Source organism: Ornithorhynchus anatinus, chromosome 2, assembly GCF_004115215.2.
Source record: "Ornithorhynchus anatinus isolate Pmale09 chromosome 2, mOrnAna1.pri.v4, whole genome shotgun sequence".
In the NCBI taxonomy this organism is placed as follows: Eukaryota; Metazoa; Chordata; class Mammalia; order Monotremata; family Ornithorhynchidae; genus Ornithorhynchus; species Ornithorhynchus anatinus.
The window spans coordinates 44,217,633-44,240,779 of record NC_041729.1 but is presented as its reverse complement, the minus strand read 5'-3'; the positions used below and the strand labels follow the sequence as shown (position 1 = coordinate 44,240,779).

The following is a 23,147-nucleotide window of genomic DNA, read 5'->3' as shown; positions in this document are numbered from 1 at the left end:
GTCTACATTTGTGTATCAGGTTCTAATTTATACAGTTGGAAAAACTTCCCTGGTAGGACAGAAAAATGATGAATTTGATCGCAGGTAGTGCAAAATGATGCAATTATAAACACATTGCATCAATATAGAGGTCTCACCCATTGCATTTAAGTAGCTAATTTGTTTTGCACATATATGCATGGCTCGTTTGGAAGAATTTCAGCTATACTTTATTTACGGTTGTTCTTTCATTTGGAAAAATCTGACTTGTTCTTTTTTTTCTTTTTCTTGGATAAATAGAATCGTTATTTTGAGAATCCCCAAGTAATACCCGAGAATACTGTTCCTTCTCCAGAAATGGTTGGAATGATAACAACACTTGCTGTGAAAGTCAATCCTGAACGGGATGATAGTGAGACAAGGACGGTAGGTCTCCCTTCTTCTGCCACCTTTTCATCCTTTGTACTTGCAGGGATAGAGGTCTAACTTCTTCCTCTTTTAAAATCTTCATATTACTATTTTCTTAAAATGATTTGTAACTTTTAAAGCATTGGATGTATATCAGAAGCATAGTCTATGATACCCTGGAGCTGTGAAGCAATAAAGCATAGCCACCCAGCAGAGATAAGAAAGACGTTTCCTATAATATAGGTTTATTTCAGTCTATAGGAAGTAGCAGTGTACTAGAGAAGCAGCATGGCCTATTTGAAAGAACCCAGACCTGGGAATCAGAGGATCTGACTTCTAAGCTTGACTCTACCACTTGCCTATTATGTAGTCTTGGGAAAGTCACTTCACTTTTCTGTGCCTCAGTTTCTTCATCTCTTAGTTGGAGATTAAATATCTGGCCTCTCTCCCCCTTAGACTGTGAACCCTGTGTGAGATATGTTTTGTGTCTGACCTGATTATTTTGTAACTACTCCAGCTCTTAGTAGAGTGCTTGATACATAATAAGCTCTAAACAAGTATCCCAATTATTATTATATACAGTCAATGGTATTTATTGAGCACTTGCTCTGTGTACTGTATTAAGCACTTGGGGAAGTACAATATAGTAGAGTTGGTAGACACTATTTCTGCCCACAAAGAGCTGGAGATCCGACTAGCTATGTATTGTTAGCCAAGCCACAGAATTTTGGTGTGTGCCAGTTCCTAGAAGGAAAATATCATTACCTGCGCTGCCAAGTGCTAAGGCTAAAACATATTGGTTAGGGATAAGAGAGAGAGTGGGCTGGAAGTGGCAGCCATTCAGGACCAAAGAATAAAAGCTGCAGGATTTTTTCCCCAACCTCTCCTACTCTACCCTCTGCTAGCTGCATCCATGTCATTCTTGTGCCTCCTCCCCTCCCCCCCCCCAAAAAATCACCTTATCCCCAGACATCTTGTATCATCACCTCACTCTTTCCCATCCCTAGCCCTATTTTTCAGTCAAGATGTGGCCTGAAGAACTCCCTACTCCCTTGTGGACAAAGTCCTCTTCATTCTTGACTTTTTCCTAACCCAGTCACTGCTCCTCCTCCTCCTTGTTGGGATCCGTCTCCAGATGCTACTGACACTGTACAGCTCTCTCCCAAGGGAGAACTCTCGTTCCCCTAATTGTTGGAGAGGGGGAGGACTAGGCCGTCCCTTACCCTCTGTGCCCTTATCACATCATTCCACCTCTTACGTCCCTCACATTTTCTTCTTTTGCAACCCATGTATTCTGCTTCTACTACCCAGTACAGTTACTGTTTGCATCCCGGGTCCCTCCTCTGCTTTTCAGAGTGATTTTGACATGGTTCGCACTTTCCTTCTGTCCTCCTCCTCCTCCCTGTACACTGGTCTTCGGGGACTTCAGTGACCGCATGGGTTCCCGATGATCTCTCAGCTCCCTACTTCCTCTCACTCAACTGCTCAAATTCTTGCTCCACCTCCATCTCACCCACTGACGACCTGTGTGGCAGCTGCCCATATTTACAATCAATTTCCAGGCTGTTGGCAAGCCTATCCCTTCAGCTGCCCACTTCCTCTTGTTCCTCAACTCTGCTGTTCTCCAGCACTGTCTCACCCACTCATGAACTTGCACCCATGCTGGATCTCAATATCATTTCTATCCTCACCAACTCTGAAATCCTATTTTCTGACAACGACCTCCTAGCCTGCCTTCTCTCTCACACCCCTCCCCCTTTTCCTGAAGAACTCTGCACACAGTAAGCACTCAATAAATATGATTGACTGACTCACTATCCTCTTTCCCCATGGAAAACTGCCCTCTTTCCCACTTCCATCTCATGATGCCCCTTTCCCCCCGCAAACACTCATCCCAGGCCATCATTCCTCATTTGGATTCCTTGTTCAGTCACCCCTCTCTTGAAGCCCAAGTCCATATCCTCCACTCTGCCCCCTCTACTGAACTCAGCTTCCTCATCCCCTTGCCCCTCCATTGCTTCTGCACCAACTCTGAACCCTGGATCAAAAATTTCACAATTTGCTTCCTCTGTTCCTGCTCACATGCCACATGGAGTACTGCTGGTGGAAATCCAGGCTGATCTCAGGCACTTCAAATTTCTCCTCACCTACTGTACTGTACTATGCCCTGGGAACAAAACAAGCAAATCAGGTTAGACACTCCCTGTCCTACACGGGGCTCACAATTTTAATCTCCATTTGACAGATGAGGAAACTGAAGCCCAGAGAAGTGAAGTGACTGGCCCGAGATCACGTAGCAGAGAAGTGGGAGAGCCGGGATTAGAACCCAGATCCTCCTGACGCTCAGGCCCGTGTTCTATCCGCTGGACCTTGCTACTTCTCTAGATGGTCAAAGGCTTTCCTTCATGTTACTGAAACTGTATTGTTACAGGGATTCACTTTCAAATTCTTTGATGTCCCATATTGAGGAAGAGATGTTTCCCCAAGTTCTATAAATGTTTCCCCATGTACTTTCATGTGATCCATGAGGCTGCATATAAAGTATGAAAAAGTTATGTAGAAAGTATTGGCCTGGCTATACTTTTATGCTTTTCACAGTTCATGTTGCCAGAGCATTTTGGAAGATCTGAAATTTATTTTAAGAAGTGAGATGATGAAAGTATGTAGTTAATTTTAGTAACTGAGAGGTGAGCAATGTTTGTGAATTTTTACTCTTTGAACTTCAAAATAATTTCCAAAATCCTTAATGTTTTTTGCCTTCCAGCATTCCATAATTCCCAGAGGGTCTTTGTCCTTGAAAGTATTGGCTGAGTTGCCCATCATTGTGGTTTTAATGTATCAGGTAGGTGTCTTGAATGGCTAGGATCGCATCTTTAGTTTTGTACCTTTTTATACTGAGATGGTAGCTAAGAGAATTGGATGTTAAAGTAAAATTTAACATTCTTATTGAAATTACTAAGGCAGCATATCTGCTAAAAAGTTTTTTTTGATGCCATGTTTAATATTTTGCTCTGAGTAGCTTGCAGCAACAGTGTGAAAAAGGGAGGTTTTTGACCTTTTTTCTTGTCACTTTAGCTTTACAAGCTGAACATTCATAATGTGGTTGCTGAATTCGTGCCCTTGATAATGAATACCATTATCATTCAGGTATCTACCCAAGCAAGGTAAGATTCAGCTGTTTCTCTGCCATAGAAAACTTGTACTGCAGTTTTCAATTTTGATGCCTCACAGAAGTTCTAAATTGCTAAGTCATTAGAAATTTGGTAAAGCCAGACTGATGTTTTGCTCTTTCGAATCTGTTTTATAGCGAGAGGTATTTTTTGTTCTAAAAGCATAGAAAAATACTTTGCCTTTTAGAAAAGAATGTGTTGGTAATGGGCAATAGAACCCAGTTACTATTGTCAATAGCCAGTCAATTATATCTGGCCCAGATGACAGTTTCTTAGTGAAGCAAGCTTGTGGTCTGCCAGGTTAGCCATTTTCTTCTGGGTGGTATTTGGAGAGTGCCCTTGGATTTAAAGAATCTTTCAAATAAATAAAGGTAGTGTGGAAGTTTGTGCCGTTGTATAATTCTATGGGGATCTGTTTTGTATGGAAATTAAGCATTTAGTTGGTTTAATAGTTTTTTTTTTAATGTGGAGTACCCTAACACTGACTTCATTAAACAACAGCAAACAATAACCAAAACAAAAAAAAGCCAGAATAAGACTTAATAAAACCTGCTCCTCTTAATTTCAGGCAACATAAACTTTACAATAAAGAGTTGTATGCTGACTTCATTGCTGCTCAGATTAAAACCTTATCATTTTTGGCTTACATTATAAGAATTTACCAGGTGAGTGAAATAGATTTTAAACTTGCCTGGGCTTTGTGTGTAGTAATAACCTGTTGACAAAGACTATTAGAGATGAATAGTATAACTTGGTGGAACAATTTATTACTCCTGTTCACATTTAAGCAGTTATCTTTTGCAAAGCCTCAACGGGAGGAAAGGAAAATACTAAAAGAAACCACATCAGACGGGATACCTGGCTCACAGGGGACTCAGACTTAACTGGGAGAGGATAGACCTGTAGAAAAATAAGACTATCATACAAACACAATGAAGGAAGGTTAGCATTCAACATGAAAATATCAACAGGAACAAGGTTTGTCTGTTAAAGTATTTGATAGGGGGCAGTCGTCAGACTCCCCAGCACTCCAGACATATGGTCATTGTTCACAAACTGCCATACCCATATAATAATAAAAATAATAATTGTGGTATTTAAGCGCTCACTATGTGCCAGGCACTGTACTAAGCGCTGGGATAGACACAAGTAAATCGGGATGGACAAAGTCTGTATCCCATGTGGCGCTCACAGTCTTAATCATAAATTGACTTTCTTTGGTGTGTTTTTATGAAATTTTGTTTCGAGAATGTGAAAATGCACCTATTAAAGACAGCAAATTGTTCGGGCAGATATTTCCACCCAAGATAGGTTAAACATTAGCATAAATTAGGGAATTATTGCTTTTTTGGAACATGTTAAATTGGAATCTTAGTATTGCTAGAAAATTAGAGCTATCCTTTTATTAGCAAATGAATTTGGGGGGACTTTTTTCTTGAGAGTGCCTTCCATTCCTTCTTCAGCTGAGGACAAAAGTGGCTGAATACTGGGATCCTTAAATGTAAAACACGGGGATCAGACTTGCTGGACTCACTAGGTCCCAGGCACCATTTGTGAGGCCAACTGGTAGCCCAAAATGGTACCCTGGGCTGCCAGGAACATCCTGGTTGTAAAATACTTAGCTTCCTTATACATGACACTGGGCTGTTGTATCCTCAGGACCCTCCCCATAGAGGGCATCTTTTTTCCATGCTCTTTCTACTGCACAGTTTGGGTAGGAGCGTTGATTTCAGTGTATCTACACATTTTTTTAGCCGATTTTAATAGTTCCAGAAATCAAAGGTCTTGTCAATCCCTGACCATTATGGGCTATCTTTTTTTCCCCCAGTGATTTATTGCACATCTGTTGTTTTTTTAATGCTTCCTTTAGGATCTGGTAGCCAAGTATTCCCAGCAAATGGTCAAAGGAATGTTGCAATTACTGTCAAACTGCCCAGCAGAAACTGCACACCTCCGAAAGGAACTTCTGATTGCTGCAAAACACATTCTTACCACCGATTTAAGGAGCCGTATGTAGCTTTTTCTCTATTCTTCGAAATGTGGTATCAACAGGCTCTCATTTTAAATAATGCTCAGTTTTAGTTCTACTGAATGTATCCTTTCTTTAGATCTTTGGAGTTAGCCTATTATTTGGGCAAATAAGGAAAGCCCAGATGTGCATATGTATATTCTTATTTACATTTTTGTTGCTGCAGTGAATAACTTAGTGATTTCTCTTCTTGGTTTGTCCTTATTCTTTTGCTTGCTTTCACCATTTGTAAATAACCTTTATCAATCTTTCCCATTAAATTCTGCACTCCTTGAGGGCAGAGAACATGTGCCTTGCTATATATACTGTTGTATTTTCCCAAGTGCTTCGAATATTGTTTAGTCCTCAGTAGGTGTTCAGTAAATGCAGTCGATTGATAATATATACTATTCTATGGATTTGGTGATAGTTGGTGGAGCTAGTTTTCTAGAGCTTTTTTTGTCTAACTTTTGAATTGTGATAAGCATGCCTGCGTAAGTGACTACTTGGGACCATAGTTTCTAATGCAAAAAAGTAGGTTCTGATTGTACGCACTCTTCATTGCAATTATTATTAATTAAATTTACGGAGTGCTTACTGTGTGCAAAGCACTGTTCTAAGCGCTTAAATCAGATGATTGAACTCTCTGTCCTCACTGCAAATTGCAGTCCTTGAGGGGTGATACAGTTGATTGTTCCTGTGATCGAGCCACTCTGGTGCTGTCAAGGGGCTTATCATATTGATCATTGTCATTGCTAGGCAAATATCCTGGCATTAGATACTGAGTTTGAAATTGCCCTTTGAATTATTAAATCCCTTCAAATTCCAAGTTTCAATCAATGTTAGTGTTTCTCCACCAGCTGAACAGTTGGCTCTCTCCCAGTTTTATTTTTCTCCATGTGATAGAAGTAGTACTAGCATTTATTGAGCACCCCTTGTTACATGCACTGTATGAAGCGCTAAGGAAGAACAAAACAAAGTGCCATGTTTTCTGCCAACAGGGAGCTTGCATTCTAATGGGGGAGATAGATGTCAATACATTTACAAATAGAATAGAAGAGAATATTTACAAATATGTTCAAATGAACATATACAAAAGTGCTGAGCGTGGCCATAAATAGGTATGTGCTAGAGATGGCTGATGGAGGTTTAGGTGATTTGGGATGATGGGAATTAATTGGAGGTGAGATTTCAGGAGGGCTTTTAAAGTGGGCAGAGCTGTTATGGGATGGTTGGGAGTCCCAAGCTGGGAGAGAGAATTCCAAGATGGGTAAGGATTTTCTCTGCCGAGCTTGCTATCAGAGAAGCTTTTATTTTATCTTTCAACTAGCTACTTGTGCACTTAACCCTCCTTATAAATTCTGTCAGGTTTACCTGTGTTTTTAGGGGGTTTTGAATCCTTGGGGTGAAAAGATTCCACTAGGCCTTGAGAAGCAGTGTTGTCTAGTGGAAGGAGCACAGGTCTGGGAGTCAGAGCACTTGGGTTCTAATTCCAGCTCCACCACATTTCCGCTGTGTGACCTAGGACAAGTCCTTAACTTCTCTTTGACTAAGTTACTTCATCTGTAAAATTTGAGCCCCCTGTGGATCAGGGACTGTGTCCAACTAGATGATCTTGTATCCACCCCAGCGCTTAGTACAGTGCATGGCCCATAGTATGCACTTAAGTACTGTAAAAAAAAGATGCTCTACCTAATGTAGTCTTTGTGTACCATTGCCATTTTCCATTCAGAAATGATAGGCAGTGAGTCTTGATAGCTGATTATATTTATTGTCTGAAGAATTGTTTCATAAATTAGTTAATTTATATTTTCATTTCTTTCATATAAATCCTAGCAAACTAGAGCTATTATCTTAGTGCATCTTTATTCAGACTCAATACAAAGGAGGAAATAGATAGTCTGAGGATTTTTACACTGAAAAGCAAAGGTGCTAATGAAATGTGTAATTTGTGGATGGGGAGCAGCAGAAATCTTGGATTGGGAAATGGAATTTCTTTATTGGGTATTGGGGCACAACTGAATTGGAAATATATTTGTGAGCAAAAGTGTGTATTTCCTAATCAACTTTACATTTGCAAAATTAGTGATCCTATCAATCAGTTATATTGCATATTGTATGCAGAGCACTGTATTAAGCGCTTGAGAGAGTACAATATAACAGTTGGTAAAAATGTTCCCTGCCCACAATGAATTCATTCATTCAGTAGTATTTATTGAGTGCTTATTATGTGCAGAGCACTGTACTAAGTGCTTGGAATGTAAATTTGGTAACAGATAGAGACAATCCCTGCCCAGTGATGGGCTCACAGTCTAAACAGGGGAGACAGACAGCAAAGCAAAACAGAACAAAACAAAAACAAGGCAAGATTATCAAGGTAAGTAGAATCAAGGGGATGTACATCTCATTAACAAAATAATATATACAGATGAGCACAGTGCTGAGGGGCAGGGAAGGGAGAGGAGCACAGGGTGGGGAGAGGGGGAGCAGAGAGAAAAGGGGGGAGCACAGTCTGGGAAGGCCTCTTGGAGGAGTTGAGCTCTCGGTAGGGCTTTGAAGAGGGGAAGAGAGTTAGTTTGGTGGATGTGAGGAGGGAGGGCATTCCAGGACAGTGGTAGGACATGGGCCAGGGGTCAACAGCGAGATAGGCATGAACAGGGGACAGTGAGGAGGTGAGCGGCAGAGGAGTGGAGTGTATGGGATGGGCAGTAGAGAGAGAGAAGAGAGGTGAGGTAGAAGGGGGCAAGGCGATGCAGAACTTTGAAGCCAAAGCCAAATTTAGAGAGGGAGACAGAAATAAATAGAAATAAATCACAGATATATACATAAATGCTGTGGGGCTGAGGAAAGAGTGAATAAAGGGTGCGAATCCAAGTACAGTGGGATGCATAAGGGAATGGGATAAGGAAATGAGGGCTTAGTCGGGACAGACCTCCTAGAGAAGATGTATTTTTAATAAGGCTTTGAGGATGGGAAGAATGATTGTCAGTTGGATATGAAGAGGGAGGGTATTCCAGGCGTGAGGGAGGACTTGGGCGAGGGGGCAGCAGTGAGATAGATGAGGTTGAGGTACAGTGAGTAGGTTGGCATTAGAGGAGCGAGTGTACAGACTGGTTTCAGTTGGAAAGCAGGAAGGTAAGGTGGAGGGGGGCAGTGGGCAAGGTGATTAAGTGTTTAAAAGCCAATGGTAAGGTTTTTGTTTGATGTGGAGGTGGCTAGGCAACTACTGAAGGTTCTTGAGGAATGGGGAAAATTGGGCTGAATGGTTTTGTCGAAAAATGATTCGGGCAGCAGGGTGAAGTATGGACTGGAGTGAGGAGAGATCAGCAAGGAGGCTGATGCAGTATTCAAGGTGGGATAGGATAAGTGCCTAGATTGGAGTGGTAGTAATAATAATAATAATGATGGTGGCATTTGTTAAGCGCTTACAATGTGCCAAGCACAGTTCTAAGCACTAGGGTAGATACAAGGTCATCAGGTTGTCCCACGTGGGGCTCACAGTCTTAATCCCCATTTTACAGATGAAGGAATTAAGGCACAGAGAAGTGAAGTGACTTGCCCTAGGTCACACAGCAGACCAATAGCGGAGCCGGGATTAGAACCCACGGCCTCTGACTCCCAAGCCCGTGCTCTTTCCACTGTGCCACACAGCTTAGCGATGCTGTGAAGGTGGAACTGAAAGGATTTGGCGACAGATTGAATGTGAGGGTTGACTAAGAGAGATGAGTTGAGAATACTGCCAAAGTTACGTAGGCTTGTGAGACAGGACGAATGATGGTGCTGTCTACAGTGATGGAAAAATTCTCAAGAATTTTTGCTTTGGTCTTGATGTTTTTCTCAATTTCTCCAAAATTGTTTCCTTTTGATTGAAAAATTTTCCTTTTTGTTAATAAACCAAAAGCAACATATGCAGCTTACTATGTGTCAAGCAGTGTCCTAAACACTGGGATAGATACAAGTTAATCAGGCTGGACACAGTCCCTTTTCCTCATGGGACGGACTCCCAGGTCCATTCTCTTTCCACTAGGCGAAACTCTGCGATCTCTCCTAAGTATTTAGTACAGTGCTCTGTCCATAGTAAGTGCTCACTTCGTACACTTGATTGGCAAGTTGCAGTTACTAGCTGACTGCCTAGAGTGAACTACAGGGCATTTAGTGCGGCTACAGCAATGGGGATACATCTGGTCATAGATAGTCATGTCCCTACTGCAGAGCATTAAAGCCCTTTATTGCACAGTGGAAACTCTTCACTATAATTAGTAAAATATTCCTCTAAGACCAGGGATCAACTCTCTTTGCCAATAAACTCCTTTGCAACTTCTCAAAGTTACGTTCCAGTCATGTAATCTTGGCCAGGTTGATCTTTGAAGACATTCTCTAATTGGAGAAAACTCTATTTTAGGTGAAATGGCTTTAGCAAATAAGAAGTTTAATAGAACTAAACTGTAAAATAGATAATGCTTCTGCCCATTCTCAAATGTTAGTTTCGTTCTTACTAATTGCATTTTGGCTTCAATGTAAGCACTTTTAGTTATTGTTACAGTGTACTCTCCCAAGCGCTTAGTACAATGCTCTGCACACAGTAAGGGCTCAATAAATATGATTGAATGAATGATATTATGTGAAGTTGATTTTGTCAGTGATATGCAATGAATTTTGTATTCTAGAATTCATTCCGTGCATGGACAAACTGTTTGATGAATCCATACTAATTGGCTCTGGATATACAGCTCGAGAGACACTGAGGTATGAGACTAATTGAATGCATGGCAAGAGTGGTGATAGTCCGTGGTATTTTAGGCTCTGAATCCTTAAGCCTACAGCTTGCATTGTGGAGCTATTTATGTCCTTAATTCATCCATTGTGCTTAATAATTGCCAGAAATGTGTATATTTAAATGAATTGTATCAAATGTATCAGTTGAGCCTAGAGAACTGAAGTATGAGTTGAACTGAGGAGGGTAGTTCTTGCATAGTAAAAATATGTAATACTTATTCTGAGGGACAGCTGAAAAATAGTAAATTGCCATAGGATAGATGTTAAATGTGGTTCTCCAGCTAATGACTTTGTGGCAGGGTGTTGATTTTCCCAGAAATTTAGCGCTTGAGCATCATAATGGCTGTATATGAATTAAGGAAATTAAATGCTAATTGCATATACTTTTCCACTTTTTGAACAACAAAAACTTTTGCAGAACAAACTTAAATATTTTATCTCGATCAACCAGTTATATATGCAGTTGTTCCTTGAGTTTTATGGTCAAATGAAAATATATAAAAGATGTCATTTTTAAAATGAATGTTTATAAAAACATTATAAAAATGCCTCTGAAAAGGTAAAATGGGGTAATAGCAAATTCTTAAGTTGAATTCTGGGTTGGACAACAGTTACTCCGTAGTGTTAAGTACAAATCAAATGATTTTGGTGAAGGGAAAAATGAGAGATGAAATGTATAAACTTTTAAAAAAGTAGATAAGAGAAAATAAAAACCACCATTTCTGTCATTTTAGGCCACTTGCCTACAGCACCCTGGCAGATCTGGTGCACCACGTTCGTCAGCACTTACCACTAAACGACCTCTCCCTTGCTGTCCAGCTCTTTGCCAAGAATATTGACGATGAATCATTACCTAGTAGTATTCAGACCATGTCTTGCAAACTATTGCTAAATCTCGTAGATTGCATCCGTTCAAAAAGTGAGCAAGAAAATGGAAATGGGAGAGACATCCTAATGAGGATGTTAGAGGTATGAATTTTATTTTTAAGGTAAAAGATGAAACTGTCTTCCCTCAGTTTTCTTAACTGTCAGATTTTGAAATTCTTGCTTAGTGGGTTTTTTTTTTTTTGAACATTATACATTATTGGGAGAAGTGCCAACTTCATCAGTATGTACTTCATCAATTCATGCATATGTTCAATTGGGAAAGTGACCATACATGGGTACAATTTTTAGGTATGTTGTTGCAGGAAAAAAAGCAATTTTAAAAATAAGAAAATCAATAAGAAAATCGAAAGCCAGGAAGTATTTCGGGTAGTTTAGGCTAATTTGATTATTTCTCAGACTTTTGTTTTAGTGAAAGCTATTTCCATTTAAGCACTTGATAATCATTCTACCCTCAGCCCCACAGCACTTTTGTACATATCCATAATTTATTTATATTAATGTCTGTCACCCATCTAGACTGTAAGCTCCTTATGGGCGGGGAAAGCGTCTGTCAACTTGGTTGTATTGCACTTTCCCAAGCGTTTAGTTTGGTGCTCCTCATTCAGTAGGTACTGTGTACTGATTGATTTCCTGCAGCTGTCACATTTATTAAGAGTTTGTTTTTTTCCTCTAAGGTTTTTGTCCTTAAATTCCACACTATTGCCCGCTACCAGTTATCTGCCATTTTTAAAAAATGTAAACCTCAGTCAGAACTTGGAGCAGCAGAAGCCGCCCTGCCGGGGGTCCCGACAGCCCCCACAGCTCCGGCCCCGGCTCCATCGCCAGCCCCAGCTGCCTCTGTTGCTCCAGCTCCAGTGCCTGTTTTTGAGAAACAAGGAGAAAAGGAGAAAGAAGACAAGCAGACATTCCAAGTCACTGATTGCCGGAGTTTGGTAAAAACTTTGGTTTGTGGTGTCAAGACAATTACGTGGGGCATAACGTCGTGTAAAGCACCCGGTGGTAATGCGGCATCTTAATTACTTACATTCAATTAATAATTTCAATTTTCTGAGTAAAAGCCGTACTTACGTGTGTAACCCTTATTTTTGCAGAAGCACAATTCATTCCCAACAAACAGTTGCAGCCTAAGGAGACCCAGATTTACATAAAGCTTGTGAAATATGCTATGCAGGCTCTAGATATTTATCAGGTGGGTGTCTTAGCCAGAGAACTAGCTGCTCTGTTCAGAAAATGTTTCCGGGTTTTTTTTTTTAATGTTCTCTTGAGCCACTTAGACTTGTACACTGAATGCATGCTGCATTCAGTGATGCGGTGATGAGTGATGCAGAGTAATGTGGTCGTAGAACTCTCTGGCATTCGGAAAGCAGTGGAAGAAAGAGAACAGAATTGGGAGACAGGAGACCCAGGGCTAATCCTGACTTTGCCAGTTGTTTATGTTGTCAGGCCTTGGGCAAGTCACTTAACATCTCTGTTTTTGTTTCCTCAACTGTAAAATCAGCATGAATTGCCTGTTCTCCCTCCCTCTTAGAACTGTGAGCTCTTGGTAGGACAGAGACTGTATCTGATCTGTTTATATTGTATCTGCCCCAGTACTTGACACTTAGTAAGCACCTAATAAATAAATAACCATCGTTGTAAAATGTCTTACTGAGGTAGAATTTATTTTCAGGACATTTTCCAATCTAAAGCACTTTATATAAGCCCTAAGCATAACATGGCTCCTAAAATTGAAGGCCATTTTCAAGGGGGTATATATTGTAAGTTCTGAAATAGAGTTTTAGTTTGTGTAGTTTAGTTTGTTAGCTGGCTTTCTGTCTGAGAGTAAAGTAATAAAACCTTTTTCTTACTCTAGGTGCAGATAGCAGGGAATGGGCAGACCTACATTCGGGTAGCAAACTGTCAGACTGTTAGAATGAAAGAAGAGAAGGAAGTGCTGGAACATTTTGCAGGTGTCTTCACAATGATGAACCCATTAACATTTAAAGAAATCTTTCAAACCACAGTACCTTATATGGTGGAAAGAATCTCAAAAAATTATGCTCTTCAGGTGAAGTATCGTCAGTTTTCTTGTTTTCTTGATTGCTGAGAAATTTCTATTAGAATATTCTTCGGTTACTAATAAAATATTGTATCTGCAATGATAGTGTAATATTTTAGACATTTGTTTTGATAAAGTGGGTAAAGTTTTTTTTGAGAGCAGATTTTAAAACTTCATTGTTAAAGCAATTGTATGATATAAAGAAAACTTTTATAAGAAGCAGCAACCCTTTGACAGCTTCATCAATTCGACCATATCGCATGATTTTATTTGGCAGTTTTGAGTAATAAGTTGTTGAAGAATTGGGGAGCGATCTTTCCAAGTCTGTATGCCTGTGTAGAATGTGAAGCGATGTCAAAATAAACATTTGTGCGGTGATGATCAAGACATAAATACTGCAATGTGGCTTTTCCTTAAAATGTCAGGGTTTTGGAAGAACACAATTCCTGCATTATTGATGAGCTGACTGAACTACCTTTCTTTGTTTGGAGTTTAATATGTAGATTTTAAATGAAGTTGGATTTGTAAGTGCTTAAGACACAAGGATTCATTTGATGTAAAGGAAATATTTTTCTCTGCTTTCATTTGGAAATTAATTTATTCTGGGAACCCCTGACAGGCCAGCAAATCTATTTTTTTGGGAGGTTCATTACCCTTTGGACTTTTGGGAAGGAAATCTTTTTTTTTGCTTTGACAGATTGTTGCCAATTCCTTCTTGGCAAATCCTACCACCTCTGCTCTGTTTGCTACCATTTTGGTGGAGTATCTTCTTGATCGACTGCCAGAAATGGGCTCTAATGTAGAACTCTCCAATCTGTACCTCAAGCTGTTTAAGTTGGTTTTTGGCTCTGTTTCACTCTTTGCAGCTGAAAATGAACAAATGCTGAAGGTAAGGCATATTTTGATTAATATAGTGCTTTAAAAAAAATCAATTTTGAATGAATTTCTCCTTTGAAGCCTTTTGGGGATATACTGTCTCATCATTGGTTTGAGTTATCAGATTTTGTCCACATGCTCAAATGATGAGAACCCAGCATTAAAATGCTTTGGGTAAATAGTATATTATTTGTTGAGAAACATATCCAAAGTTGTGAATTGAAGTTTCAAATTCTAAAGCTTTGTGGTTGTACTTGGAAGTGATGTGCTTGGTGCTCTCAGCAGGATTTTCTGTATGTGTTCGACTTCTGATGTGGGTTTTCCATCGCCTAAATGTTTGTGTATTTTAGTGCTTCAGCCGAGACAGTTCAGAAATGCAAATATTGGGAATTATTATTTCTTTATCCTCTGTCAAAGTTCATTAATATGCTTTTAATGGTGGATTTTATCTATTAGTTTCTTCAGGGGGCAAGTTGGAAGCATTTTTATGACAAATATTCTAAGATTTATTTTGGGGGTCTAATTTTAAAAGAAACTTTTTGACTATTTTTCCATTTTTGAGTTATTTTGAATAAATAAACTGTCAGTTACTAGAAAATGTTTACATAGTGCAGTTGACTTTTTCACAGTGACACTTTAACTGCCAAGCTCCTGTAAAATTGGCCTCCCTACATGAACAAAGATTTCCTTTCCCCTCTATGACTATTTTTTCACTTAAGGTTTGAAGTCCCATGCTCAAATTTCAGTATACCATTTTGGCTTGCACAGTAGTTTTCATTATGGTTTACCATAGCTCCAAGCTGTTTGTACCTTCCATTTTTACTGAGGGAGAATCATGCTTCTCCACTACTTTATCAGTCATTCAGGACCACTTCATGGGGAACAAATTTGAACAGTAGTTCTTTAAAAAGAATTCAGTTCTCTGTATAATTTTGTGAACAGGAAGCGGAATATCTCCGAGTGCTGGGTCTCCACAGTAGTGGGGTAACAGTAAACTTTGAACTGATCAGTTACTGGAACTGATTTATCTTGCAAGTTGAAAAGCCTGTGATGGTAGCGTAGTTGCCCGTCGTATGGTGGAACCAAGGCTCTGGGCCTGAGAACCTGCAAGAAGGAATTGGTTATAGGGCTGTTGGTGCACTCTCGTCCTTAACCAGTCATGTCCTTGCTGGGGCAGTGGGTGCAACAAGCCGATTGGTGGGTAGGGATGCGGTCCAGCATGTGGCAAAATGCTTTTACGTGTTTTATGTACCGAATCCATTTGAAGCTACATAGCACTGATACTGTGCCACAGCTCTATAGGCTAGCAGTGGTTGCCAGGTCATACGACATATAATTAATGGGCTTGGTGTGCCTTTTATTTTATTTTTTTAATCCCTTCGCCGTCTTCCTGAATTTCACCTAAGATGGAAGCCATGTAGTCCCTTAATTCCTTTCCCCTCCCCAAAACCTTTTGTTTAACCAATCAATTAATTGTATTTATTGAGTGCTTAACTGTGTACAGAGCACTGTACTGTATAACAATATAACAGAGTTGGTTATATTTCTTGTCCCCAATAAGCTTAGAATCTAGGGGGGAGACAGACATTAATATAAATTCCTTGAAAGATTTTACAATTTAGTGGGAGTGATAGATATTTTAAAATAAATTATAGAAAAGGGAAACAACAGCGTATAAGGACACCAGCTCCTACAAGAATCAAACTTCTACAAATTCCTCCCCCTTCCCCCCCGGTAATTATTAAGTGCTTACTACGTACCAGGGACTGTACTAAGTGCTGGAGTAGATACAAGTTAATCAGGCTGGACACAGTCCATGTCCCATGTGGAGATCACAGTCTTAATCCTTGTTTTACAGATTAGGTAACTGAGGCACAGAGAAGTTAAGTGACTTGCCACGGGTCGCACAGAGACAAGAGGCAGGGCCAGGATTAGATCCCAGGTTCTTCTGACTCCCAGGCCCATGCTCTATCCAGTAGGCCATGCTGCTTCTCAGTCGACTAGAAATCTGTAGTATGGACATCCTGTTAATTGGATACTTTTGTCTGCTGTGTCAGGAAGGGACACCTCCTGAGTTTTTGAAGTTATACAGAATCCTGCTCCACTTTATTTATGTGAGAAGGCAGATGGTAGTTGGTAGGAGTATTAACTCTTCTATATAAAGGATTATATTTAAATATAGGAGATAAATTATCTGATTTTGATGGCTATTGAAGCAGCACTCTCTAGTTCAGAAATTTGAATAGAAAGGAGGCTGAGGCATGGCTTTTGGCTTTCTCAAACTTTTAATTGTAGAGTTCAGGCATATTTTTTAATATTCATTCATTCAGTTTTATTTATTGAGCGCTTATTGTGTGAAGAGCACTGTACTAAGCACTTGAAAAGTACAGTTTGGCAACAGATAGAGACAGTCCCTACCCAGCAACAGGCTCACAGTCTCACACTTTCTATTTGAAACTAAAAATTTGTAGAATTTTATGTAAGATATTGTTTGACATTGAAATAAACTGTGAAGGAATAATGGAAACTTGGAAAGAGCATGGGCTTGGGAGTCAACGGACGTGGGTTCTAATCCTGCTCTACTTGTCTGCTGTGTGACCTTGGGCAAGCCACAACTTCTCTGTGCCTCAGTTCCTTCATCTGTAAAATGGGGATTAAGACTATGAGCCCCACGTGGGACAACCTGTTGACCTGGTATCTACTCCAGTGCTTAGAACAGTGCTTGGTACATAGTGATCACTTAACAATTACCATCATCATTATTATTACCTAATAATCTAACTCATGGAATTTGATTTAAAGGAAAGAAATCTGAAACATATATAAAATATTCAGGTTTTTACTATCCCCATGAATCAAGTTTCTTGAGTCTGAAACAAATAGTTTAATATTTATACTGTGATTTACTGTTTTTACTGCTGGATGCTGGGGCTCTGCTTTTGAGTCTGGAATTGATGTTATGTCCTTCAGTAGTAAATTTCATTGAGTCATGAAAGCTATTCACCGGCATAATGTGGCAGAGCACAAAAGTTTCAGATGTTAGCAAAGCCCATAAATACCTTGCCGGATGAATTTTCTTTCCTAAGTCATATATATCTGGGTTGCTATCTCTTGCATCCAGTGGAATACCAAACCCAATTAAAAGTCAATCTGGCAATGTAAAGGCCCTACTGAGTAACACCAAATTGTCCATCGTAGGATTTTTGAGAGGTGGCACGAGGAAGTTGGCCTAGGAAAGGCAATATGGTCTAGTAGCGCACAGACTGGAATCTGAACATCGGAAGTAGTTTTGGCTCCATCACTTATCAGGTGTGTGATTGTGAGCAAATTATTTAACTTTCTGTATTTCAGTTTCCTCATCAGCAAGTGGAGGTTAAAATACTTGTTTTTTTCTCCTTCCCCTTATTGTTGTGGGTCTCATGTGGAAACGGGACCGTATCTGATTTGGTCACCTTTTAACTACTTCACTCTTAGTGCTTGATACATAATATGCTCTTAACAAATACCTCAATTATTATTCCTCAAGCTCCTAGTGTATGCCAAGCACTATCATGAGCACCAGATATAAAATATAATCAGATCAGGCACAATCCCTATCCCACAAGGGAATCACAGTTTAGTAGGAGGGAGAACAGGTACTTCATTCTTGTTTTACAAATGAGGAAACTGAGACTCCAAGAAGTTAAATAACTCATCCAAATTCTCTCCGCAGTTAAGTAGCAGAGCAAAGATTAAAACACAGATCTTCTGACTCCTAGTTCTGTGCTGTTTCCAAAAGGATACGTTGCTTCACCATCAATAATAAAATAATGATAAAAATATTCTAGGAGAACATGGGGAAAAGAGGCAGGAACACTAATGAGATTCCTGGCCTTGTCAAATCAGGATATTGATTGTTCCCACCCACACTTCTGACTCTCTTGTAGCGATATCTTTGTTGCATTAATGTAGTTGATAATGCAGTTGGTCCTAATCTGTAGGAAGATTGGGAACGAAGATTCTGAGCCATAAATAACTTTAATGGTTGTGGGAAATAGAAAATGTTCTAGAAGGCCTGCTTCTTGTCAGCCAGCCAGTCATATTTATTAAATGCTTACTCTGTGCAGAACACTGTACTAAGTGCTTGGGAGAATACCATACAACCGTAAATAGACACATTCCCTTCTTTCATTCAATAGTATTTATTGAGCGCTTACTATGTGCAGAGCACTGTACTAAGCGCTTGCAATGTACAAATCGGCAACAGATACAGTCCTTGCCCTTTGACAGGCTTACAGTCTAATCGGGGGAGACAGGCAGACAAGAACAATAGCAATAGAGTCAAGGGGAAGAGCATCTCATAAAAACAATGGCAAATAGAATCAGGTGATGTACATCTCATTAAACAAAGTAAATAGGCTGATGAAGATATATACAGTTGAGCGGATGAATACAGTGCTGAGGGGGTGGGATGGGAGAGGAGGAGGAGGAGAGGGAAAGTGGGGAGAAGAGAGTTTAGCTGCGGAGAGGTGAAGGGGTGGTAGAGGGAGCAGAGGGAAAAAATGGGGGAGTGACTTCTAATTTTTAGTGATTGTCTTCCCTGAAGCAGAGTCTATTATTGTGGCTTTTGAGTCAGAGAGATTAGGAAACTTGTAAACTCACTTTCCCTTGCAAACCAAGTAAATATAGGTCCCTGTCCTAAATACTGCATCATATTGATTGTTTGAACTATGATATTATTGCTATCTATTGATCTTTCTCTTTTTTTTCTTCTGCCCCCCTCCTCTTTATTGACCTGACTTTCTAACTTAGCCACATTTGCACAAGATAGTTAACAGCTCCATGGAACTCGCCCAGACTGCCAAAGAGCCCTACAACTATTTCCTGCTGCTTCGAGCCCTGTTTCGCTCCATTGGTGGAGGAAGTCACGACCTCCTGTATCAAGAGTTCTTGCCACTGTTGCCGAATTTACTGCAAGGTCAGATTATTTATTGTTTTCCCTGCCAATCCTTTGTAGGAATGGGGAGATACAAACTCCTTGGAGTTACCACTGTTGAAACAGTGTCTGAAACAGAGTGGGGATCCTTAAATGAAAATCCAGCGGGTACAGAGAGGCATGGGTTCCACAATTGACAAGTGCCAGACCCTGAAAAGTATGTTGATTTTTGAAAGGAAAAAATGAAGAAAAGGCATTTTCCAGAATGTTTCCCTTCCTCCTAGGCCTCTTGGCTGCTACCTCCTAGACCACTCCACTACCTTTGATACTGCGGATCTCCCTGCCCCCCCTTTCTCCCTAGTCGTTATCTAAACAGATAACAGATCCTGGAAACAGTGGTTTACTGACGCTGCTGTCTCCTGGTTCTCCTATCTCTCTGACCCCTTCTCCTCAGTCTCCTTTGTAAGTTCCTCTTCTCCCTCCCACCCCTAACTGGAGGGGTCCCTGGATGTATTCTTCATGCACACCCATTCCCTTGGAAATTTCAACTACCATCTATGCAAATAATTCCCAAATCTACCTTTCTTCCTTCATTTCCTTCTCCCTCCAAGACATCTCTTCTTGGATGTCCCACATGCACCTCAAACTTAACATGTCTAAAGCAGAACTTCTTGTCTTCCCACCTAAACCTTGTCCTCCCGAAGCCTTTCCCATGACTGTAGACAACACACCATGCCTCATGTCTTGTAAGCCCCTAAATTTGACTTATTCCTTGACGCCTTACATTCAGTCCACACATTCAGTCTTCCACTAAATTGTGTCAGTTCTATCTTCACAACTTCTCTAGAATCCACCCTTTTCCTCCCCCAATGAAACTACTACCATACTGGTCCAAGGATTTGTATCCCACCTCACATTCCTCATCGGCCTCTTCACTGACCTCCCTGTCTCCAATCTCTCCTCTCTCCAGTCTGTGCATCAGTCTGTTACCTGGATCACTTTTCTAAAAAAGACCAATATTGCACACATCTCTCTTCAAAAACCTTTCCATCATCTCCTCCTCAAACAGAACATCCTTACCATAGGCCTTAAGGTGCTCTATCTGCTCTTCCTCTTGTACCTAACTTTACTAATCTTCTTCTACAACCCAAATTCCACAATTTGCTCCTCTAACACCAACCTATTCACTGAACCTCCGTTTTCTCTGTCTCGCTGCTCACCCTTTGCTCATATCCTCCTTTTAGCCTGGGATTCCTTTCCTTCATATCCTTCAGACCACTGCTCTCCAATCTTCAAAGCCTGACTAAAATCATCTCCCCTCTAAGAAGCCTTTCCTGACTAATCTCTCATTTCCCCATACTTTATGCCCTCCACTCTGCATTTGGGTTTGCACCTCTTGAAGCACTTTGATACCTCCCCACCCCAGCCCTTATGTACATGTCCTTATACTCTGTGGCTTCTCCTCCCTGTTATTTAATGTTTGTTTCCCCCACAGAATATAAGCTCCTTGAAGGCAGGGATCTTGTCTCCCAACTCAGTTGTATTTTCCCAAGTGCTAAGTACAGTGTTCTGCACATGGTAATACCATTGATTTCAAATCATGGGTGTTTCTTGGGGCATTGTTGTTTAGCCTCGAGGCCAAGTTTCATGACCTTTAAGCATCCCTTTTGGCTCTTGTCTCCCTCCCTGCCTAATGCATGTATTTTTTTATTCCTTTTTTCCCATTATTGTTTATACCATCCTTCAAGTCAGCAGTGTAAATTGTGAGGCAGCTGACTGATTGTGTCAAGGTAATGTAGGTCCAAGGAGAGTTTTTAATACCTTTCTTTTCAAGAGAAAATAGAGCCAACAGTTTGGTAAATGTGGTCATAAAAATACTTTGAAAGGAGTATTTGGAATTGAGACTTTATTTTCACTTTCCAGGTGAGGTAAAATCAAGAGAAGCCTGCTTATAAGAGTAATAATGTTAATGTTGGTATTTGTTAAGCGCTTACTATGTGCCGAGCACTGTTCTAAGCGCTGGGGTAGACACAGGGGAATCAGGTTGTCCCACTTGGGGCTCACAATCTTAATCCCCATTTTACAGATGAGGTAACTGAGGCACCGAGAAGTTAAGTGACTTGCCCACAGTCACACAGCTGACAAGTGGCAGAGCCGGGATTCGAACTCATGACCTCTGACTCCTAAGCCCAGGCTCTTTCCACTGAGCCACGCTGCTTCTATCTTGACTTCTCTATGCCTCAGTTCCCTCATCTGTAAAATGGGGATTAACTGTGAGCCTCACGTGGGACAACCTGATTACCCTGTATCTACCCCAGCGCTTAGAACAATGCTCGGCACATAGTAAGCGCTTAACAAATACCAACATTAAGATACCTTTATCTCATTTTCAGTGCCCGGTGATGTGATTCCTCCTCTCCCACAGAAACTCTGTGTGTGTGTGTGTGTGTGTGTGTGTGTTCGTTGATGCCGAGCTCCATGATGGTGATGATGGCAGTTACCTCCACAAATGCTTTTGAGTGGGTTCCTAGCCTTGCTCTTCCTAAGTCTCTAGAATGACCAGAGAGATCCCAGTCAGAATTGAAAAGATCCAAAATGGTTGCCTTCTGGTTACCTTCAATAAAATTGAATTATACCCAGTATTGTTTGTAGGTGCTCAAATTTGGAATAGGCACCCTTGGAGGAGACTTTATGAAACTATCCAAAGAGTTTCCATAAAGTGTAATTTTGTTATAATACCTCCATTCCATGGTATTTAGCATTAGTTGTATGCATTTGGAGAAGAAACTATAGGTGATATTAAGGTAGAATGTGTTGTTATTTCTGTGTTTGATGCTTACCATGTGTCATGCAGTGTTCTAAGCACAGGGGTAGGTCAGTCAGACTGGACAAAGTCCCTGTCCTTCATGGGGCTCATTGTCTTTCTTCCCTCTAGACCATAGCTCATTGTGGTCAGGGAATGTGTCTGTTATTATATATTCTCCTTAGCTCTTAGTACAGTGCTTTACCCACGGTAAGTGCTCAAAAAAAATACAATTAAATAGGAGGGAGAACAAGTATTGAACCCCCATTTTATAATCAAGGAAACTAAGGCATAGAGAAGTTAAGTGACTTGCCCAAGATCACACAGCATCTAGTGGTAGAACCCAGTTTATAATCCAGTTCCTTTGATTCCCAAGATCATGCTTTTTCTGCTAGGCCATGCTGCTTAGTTGCCTTTAAACTTAAAAAAATAATATTTTAGGGAAGATATCAGTATGTAGACTTCGAGCAATTTCCAGCTGATTTAGGAGAACCATTTTAAGGTGTGGAAAATACTACTAGATGGGCTTATAGACCTGGAGCAATGTTTTTGTCCATTCATTTGGCACATATTGAAAATATAATCTCTTGCTTTCAGGACTCAACATGTTGCAAAGTGGACTCCACAAGCAGCACATGAAAGATTTGTTTGTGGAACTGTGTCTCACTGTACCCGTCCGACTGAGCTCTCTCCTTCCGTATCTACCAATGTTAATGGATCCCTTGGTATCAGCCCTCAATGGATCTCAGACTTTAGTTAGCCAAGGCCTGAGAACTCTTGAGTTGTGTGTAGATAATCTTCAGCCAGACTTTCTGTATGATCACATTCAGCCAGTCCGAGCTGAGCTCATGCAGGTAATGTGCAGTTCTTCTAAAACCCAGTAGAGGGTATTTATCATTTCTCCATCAACTATTTTTGCTTCGTAATATAGGTTTACTGTTTCCATGGACTCTTTCTAATCATATGTTAAATATTTTGTTTCTTCAAGATTGTAATAAAAGTAAATTACTATAGAGAATAATCTGGTCATTTCACAAAAGGTGACTCTGCTCACCTATGAAAATATTGAAATTATCCAAATCGGAAGATTGAACATATTAAGTTGTGGGTAGCTGAGTTAGAGTTCTTTTGTAGTGAGCCCCCCAAAAGGGAAAAGAACTTTATTTCCCCTCTGCCCATTTACCAGATTTTAAGTCTCTCATATCCAAAGTGAACATTAAAATATCCCTTTTAAACTATTTGGTGGTGATACAGAATTTGAGGGACTAGCCCTTAAAGCAGTGGAT

General features: G+C 40.3%; 1 protein-coding gene across 7 annotated transcripts in view; it reads left to right on the top strand.

Moving 5' to 3' along the window:
- LOC100080669 (transformation/transcription domain associated protein) overlaps window positions 1–23,147 on the top strand; it is a 161,312-nt gene that overhangs the window by 22,606 nt on the left and 115,559 nt on the right. For all 7 annotated transcript variants that reach the window (XM_029058767.2, XM_029058766.2, XM_029058772.1 and 4 more), the window contains exons 8-20: window positions 280–405; window positions 3,152–3,229; window positions 3,463–3,551; window positions 4,126–4,222; window positions 5,428–5,566; window positions 10,233–10,311; window positions 11,076–11,310; window positions 11,904–12,228; window positions 12,321–12,418; window positions 13,082–13,276; window positions 13,965–14,156; window positions 18,935–19,100; window positions 22,459–22,715. In XM_029058767.2, the coding sequence (XP_028914600.1) occupies window positions 280–405; window positions 3,152–3,229; window positions 3,463–3,551; window positions 4,126–4,222; window positions 5,428–5,566; window positions 10,233–10,311; window positions 11,076–11,310; window positions 11,904–12,228; window positions 12,321–12,418; window positions 13,082–13,276; window positions 13,965–14,156; window positions 18,935–19,100; window positions 22,459–22,715 (2,076 nt within the window). The remainder of the gene's footprint in view (window positions 1–279; window positions 406–3,151; window positions 3,230–3,462; window positions 3,552–4,125; window positions 4,223–5,427; window positions 5,567–10,232; window positions 10,312–11,075; window positions 11,311–11,903; window positions 12,229–12,320; window positions 12,419–13,081; window positions 13,277–13,964; window positions 14,157–18,934; window positions 19,101–22,458; window positions 22,716–23,147) is intronic.